Source organism: Anarrhichthys ocellatus, unplaced genomic scaffold (genome assembly GCF_004355925.1).
Source record: "Anarrhichthys ocellatus isolate YVR2014 unplaced genomic scaffold, GSC_Weel_1.0 scaffold13, whole genome shotgun sequence".
Taxonomy (NCBI): Eukaryota; Metazoa; Chordata; class Actinopteri; order Perciformes; family Anarhichadidae; genus Anarrhichthys; species Anarrhichthys ocellatus.
This window is the reverse complement of record NW_022280043.1, coordinates 2,746,243-2,752,426: the sequence shown is the minus strand read 5'-3', so window position 1 is coordinate 2,752,426 and position 6,184 is coordinate 2,746,243. Positions and strand designations below refer to the sequence as shown.

The 6,184-nt window shown below is 44.4% G+C and overlaps 1 protein-coding gene across 1 annotated transcript in view; it reads left to right on the top strand.

The window, feature by feature from the left end:
* The window catches only part of mindy3 (MINDY lysine 48 deubiquitinase 3), a 19,346-nt gene that overhangs the window by 12,113 nt on the left and 1,049 nt on the right, over window positions 1-6,184 (top strand). The window contains exons 12-15 of the mRNA XM_031852523.1: window positions 1,257-1,329; window positions 3,393-3,465; window positions 4,804-4,891; window positions 5,648-5,719. Of these exons, the coding sequence (XP_031708383.1) occupies window positions 1,257-1,329; window positions 3,393-3,465; window positions 4,804-4,891; window positions 5,648-5,719 (306 nt within the window). The remainder of the gene's footprint in view (window positions 1-1,256; window positions 1,330-3,392; window positions 3,466-4,803; window positions 4,892-5,647; window positions 5,720-6,184) is intronic.

Genomic DNA, 6,184 nt, shown 5'->3' with positions numbered 1-6,184 from the left:
GTGTGTGTGTGTGTGTGTGTGTGTGTGTGTGTGTGTGTGTGTGTGTGTGAGTGTGAGTGTGAGAGAGAGAGAGAGAGAGAGAGAGAGAGAGAGAGAGAGAGAGAGAGAGAGAGAGATGAGGCTGAAATGTATCTCATTTCATTTTCTCTTGTAAAAATATCCCTTCCATCTTTAAATGGTTAGATCATATAATATATGTTTAAGGAACTATGAGACCGTTGCATTCATTGTTTTCTTACAATGTTGATAATCAGAAGGTGATGGTTATTCAGCTTTTAGCTCTGGGCAAGATCTGACCGTGAGCTTGAAGATATCTTATCTTAGCAAGCATCATGTGATAAGAGATGGCATAAGGAGACGTTCCTTGTGTAAGTGTTCATTATGCTGAACACAAACTTGGGAATTTAATGATCATCCAAAAGTAAAATGTTTACACCTGTTCAAAAAGGCCTCACATGAAGGCGCTCTTTCTGGCTGTGGCACACTGCTTCTCTGCTGTATATTTGTCTTTTGTATTTCTTTATTGTTTCAATGCAGTTTATCTTACAAATGGGAAGACGCATGCAAATTTGAGCAGTTTCTCTTGGGTGGCGTTCATGTTGTTTCACTCAGTTGCACCATTGGAAGTAGTTGTATGAATAATTAAAAAGCCAGATGTGATGTTTGTCAGATTCTGTTGCAGAAAGTTACAAATATTGTCGAATACAGACGTGTATATGTGAGCCGAGTGGGTTTTATGTGCCGTTAGATGATCTGACAAGCATTTAGTTTGAGTCCCTTGGTGTACAGAGAACAATGAAGTGTTCATTCAATCAGCATCTACATTATAGGGGCATCACCCTCTTCTCTTCATGCATACACACACACACCCCTGTTTCTAATCTCCCTGCCAACACCGCTCGTTCTAAACTTCAACAACAAACAAACACTGTAGAGCTCGTCATAAATCAACGGTTGTATGTGTAAGACTCAATTTCCTGATTGTATGTTTGGAGTGAAAACAAGCCGTCTAACTTTATCAGCAGATCGGTTAATAACCCGATGGATTCTGGTGATTGCACTGGCCCCTTAGATTACACATAGTCTCGCACACACACATGTACATGTTGTTCTAATATTTCAGCACTAATGAAGCCACATTCTCCACAATGTCATCTAATTTTGAATGCACAATCTCACCTTTTGCACTTGTTTTTCTCTGCTCGCTCTCTCTCATATTCATTCATTCCGGTCTTTCTGTTTCTCCTTCCCTGTAGGAGATGTCCCTGGTGGGTCCAGAGTCTCCATCAGAACAGGCAAGGAGGGTCTTCCAGTCGTTTGATCCTGAAGGTAATGAACAAGTGTTTTGCGTACATTTACACATTGTCATTATCTTGCTCTCTGGCTTCATTCCCAGCACACTTGTTTTTACAGACCATTCTCATTACCACACCGGCTTTATGAAAACCCTGTCACACAGATGTACTTTGATTAATCCAAACTTTCACACACACACACACACACACACTGAGCAAACAATATCCTGGCCCTGTTGTATTTCTCTTCCCTTCTTCCCGGTTGAGCTGATGCATTTATAACCTCCACTGCCCTCCTCGCCTCTTGTTTCTCGTCTCCATTATTTTTCTTCAGAAAGAAAGAACGAGGGTCTCTTTCTCTCCCTTCATCTCCACTGTTGTTGTTTAGGTTGGTGAGATCAGCTCCTCTTACAGCTGAGTCAACCATCCCGCTCTCTCTCCCTCTCCTCCTCGTTTTGCTAAACTGCCTTTCTTGTCACTTCCTGGTGACTGGGCTTAAAAGGCGAGGGGGAAGGAAGCAGGGAGGGACACAATGACAGTAGAAAGTTAAAGAGGCTGTCATGTCTGATGAACTGAAAGTCGGAGGTCTGCTGCATTCCATTTATGTCGCCTCAAGATCAACATTTAGTCCTAGCAGCTGTTCCGTAATGTTTTTCTTCTGCTGTCGAGAGATGCAGAGATGTCTCACTCGAGACACGAGCATATTCAGTGTTCAGCTTAGCACCTGACGTCGTTACGCAAACCTTCATATTCATGTGTTTTCATTGTGAAATGAAGTATGCTCGTCTCTGTCGCCGCCATTATAAAAACAAAACAAAAAAAAAAAAACACAGTATTCACTTTAGGCTTGTAGGAACAACATGCTGATTCGTAGAGATCTGTTTGTGTGTGTGTGTGTCTGTGTGTCTGTGTGTCTGTGTGTGTGTGTGTGTGTGTGTGTGTGTGTGTGTGTGTGTGTGTGGTGCAAAAGGATGTTACATTAATCCTACCAGCTAAAACGGTCTCGCCTGCTTTGGCAACTTCGAAAACAAATGTGTAAACCCAACTGTCTGTCACCTTACTCTTCCCCTTTGTTCTCCATCTGTCTTTTCCTGTTACACATAATACAGCTTCGCACATTCTCAAATCCACTTCTGCTATCGTCTGCTGGGACATTCTGCGAGCCATATGGTCTTTTCCCAAACATACTTGTGCACAGACAGACAGACAGACAAACAAACAAACAAACAAACAAATGCATGCACGGACGGACTACAGTAGGCACTTCCAGAGACATAAATATACATGTATACACACATGCAAGGAGGAGGCACTGTACACGACTCTCACACGATGCAATGTATATACACACACGCTGTAGCCAGTAGCGCAGTTGAGCGCTGTGTAAAAAGCCCATAAATCTGTCGCATGTAGAGTCAGCAGAGCTCCCGGTGTTGTGGAAAAGGGGCGCCAGACGCATTCACACGCACTGCAGTGACTCACCAGACCTACGCATTCAGCAACCTACTGTCTCAGGATGCTCTATAATATGTGGCGTTTGTCATTGGTCCTCTGCTCGCTCTCAAACTGTCAATTGTCACACTGAGAGGATAACATCTGGCATCGAAAAGGCAAGATTGAGTTGCTTGAGAGCGGACGAGCAGAGCGCTCCTCAGTTAATCTTCTTCACAACACACATGGGGTTTATGTATGTATCCAAACAACCGGCCACACAGGCTCGCATACGGATGTTTAAATGAGTGCCTAGACACACACGCACACATACTCTTTCAGGCAAAAACACATGTTGGTGTTTAGAGCCTTCTCCTCTCAGGTAAAGCAATCACCATGGCCATGGAATGTAGGTCAGCGAGAAAGGACAAGGTGTGTGTGTGTGTGTGTGTGTGTGAGAGAGAGAGAGAGAGAGAGAGAGAGAGTTTTCTCTTTTAGTTGTGTCGGATGATTTCATTCCCCAGGGCCGGTGATGTAAATGGTGCTTGTGCCACATGTGTAGGTGAAGGCCTTCCCTGGTTTTCAGCTACAGCCTGTATTTTATGTTCTGTCCGGGTTCAGCCAATGCATCAGTCTCTCTTTATGTCTCTCGCTCTCCCTCTCCAGATAATGGCTTTATCCCCGAATCTCTGCTGGAGGACGTGATGAAAGCCCTTGACCTTGTCTCTGAGCCTGAATAGTAAGTGCTTGCATGTTGGTGTGTGTGTGTGTGTGTGTGTGTGGGGCACCTGTAGAGCTTCTAAAGTTCCAACTCCTAAGTCATGGCCAGGCCAGGTCAGCAGCCCTGTGCTCATGTTTCACTGCCAGGCTCCTATAAAGTAAGACCAGAGAGAGCCAACTATAAAAGCGCATTAAAGAGTCCGAAAAAGGAGGCTTAGAGGGAGATCATTAACAGCAGGAAGAAAGACTGAGAGGGAGGAAATGCTTTAAAGTGCCGCTTCAAACAGAAGCACGTTCTCGTCTGAGGAACAGTAAGCCCCCAAACGCTGCAGCCGTGGGCCTCGGCCAAGTAACTGGACCACTGATCTGCTCTGCAGACCCCCAGATGGGTGATGCATCACAACATGGCAAACAGGAGAGTTTGCTTACAAAACGAGAGTTACTGCAGAGATACCACCATGAGGAAAAAAAAGTAGCGTCTTTAGTGCTTGGGGGGGTGAGTAATAGGAATATCTAGATGTAATGAAATGAGGGCTTTCATCACTCATGGAAGATGCGTGCAAAGAGTGTTTTCAGTTGCCTGTGACCAATGTCACATATCAGCTGATATCATTTGTGGTAAACCAACTTTGTGAACACTGACTGTTCTCAGACAAACTCAGGATTCAGTCTCTTGATCATTTGCTTTTTAGTGTTTGGGATAGTTATGCATAGTTATGCAGTGGATACTGTTCAAACCCACCTCAAACAATTCATTCCTATGACCCCCATCAACACACAACCACTTGATGATCAAAATTAGATTTATAATACTGATTCCTGAGGAGATGCTCTTTTTTCTAACTTTGCTATAGAGCAGCACATCTGACATCTTCTAGGGATTCGTAGTGTTGCTCAATGACACTTCAGCCAGGCTCCCTGTCCACTCTGTATGCCGCCCTGCTGCACATGCTACTGATATCGACCGATATAGAAACCATCATTGCCTTCCCTCTGTGTCTCGGTATAACCCTTGCTTCTCTCCTGCAGCCTTAAAAGGGCAATCTGACAGTGAAAGAATAATAACACTGATCTAACACCAAGGAATGTCTGGAAAGAGGTATATTTAGTTTCACCACAATATTCATGAAAACATGCAGCAAAACACGCATTATGAGTCCACGTTGAGTGATGAGGTGATCGTAAATTTGACTCGGCTTTCATACACAAAACATTGCAGACTGTTGTTTCGTACTTTTTTGACCTGCATGTTTTCTCTCTCTGGATTTGTTGATATGTTTCTCTCTATTCCCTTTTTACATACTTCCTTTCCTATCTCTCACTCTCTCTCTCTCTCTCTCTCTGTGTGCTTTCTCAGTGTCAGTCTGGTGAAGAGTAAACTGGATCCAGAGAGTTTGGGCATTATTCTACTGGGCCCGTTCCTGCTGGAGTTCTTCCCCGATCAGGTGTGTGTGTATGTGTGTGCGCGCAAAAGGTGGACTTCCACCTCAAAGATGCACACAAAACAGTATGACGAATACCTTCCACCAGTCATACATTCCATATCATAGTTAGAACACATGGACAAAGAGTTGTACACACACACGTATGGGTGACACTAATGTCTCTTTCCCAAGCATATGTGAAGTGCCGTTTTAGAAAGTGTGCGTGTGCGTGCGTGTGCGAGAAGCTCAGAAAGACCGGTCGGACTGCTTTATGAGGCAGAGGGAGAGATACAGGGGAACTGTGTTAAAGTGATCAGGGCTTTAGGGACTCACCAGAGGAACGGCCCCGAACCGCAAAGAAATTATACTACCATTAGCCAACTGGACACACACACACTCAGACACACGTGGGATTGGGGTTAGGGTTTCATATATAGGCATTTAAACACGAGAAGCTGGGACACGCTCTCAGACAACACACCCTATTAGCATTCTGCACCTTTTTAAGCCAAAGGCGGTGGAAGTGTTTTGGCTCGATGTCATTGTTCGGACGTTTTTGTAGTGTTGGATGCTGTCTGGTAATTGGAGTTGGACAAATACACACACGCATGTTTAAATTGAACACGCGGGATTTAACATTGAGCTTTGGTTGCAGGCAGGATATGTGTCGGTTTTACTTTTCGGTTCAAAAATGTCCTGCTTCTGTGGTTCTTTACCTCCTTCTCTGTGAGAACGGAGACTCTCTAACAACATTGCATGTTTTTCACTCTGTTTCAGGATTCAGGAATCCCAGACTCATTCCCCGTCTACCACTACAATGGACTCAAACAGTCCAACCACAACGAGAGGGTAAGACACTGTTTCATGTTCAGGTTAATCACAGCAACTGCTGCTGAGTCCTTTTCATATTCCCTCGTTCTGCCTATTGCTCTTCTTCATGAACACACACACACACACACACACACACACACACACACACACACACAGTTGTGATGGATGATTGTCAGAGGATGCAGTTGGTGGCTGTGCAAAAAAAAAAAATGGTACTCGGGAATATCACTTTCTTCATCTGTCAGCTTTGTCTAGTCTGTAAAGCAGAGTTTTTCCATACATCTACCTGAAAACGTAGGAATGGCACCAGATGTGTGCCCACACACACACACACACACATATGCACATGGCGGCTGATGCCTTTAAGGTTGGTGATGGCAATTCCATTCCCATAGCTCCAGATGGGAATAACAGACCTGCAGTCCCCTTCAGCTGGTGTCTGTCTGTCTGTCTGTCTGTCTGTCTGTCTGTCTGTCTGTCTGT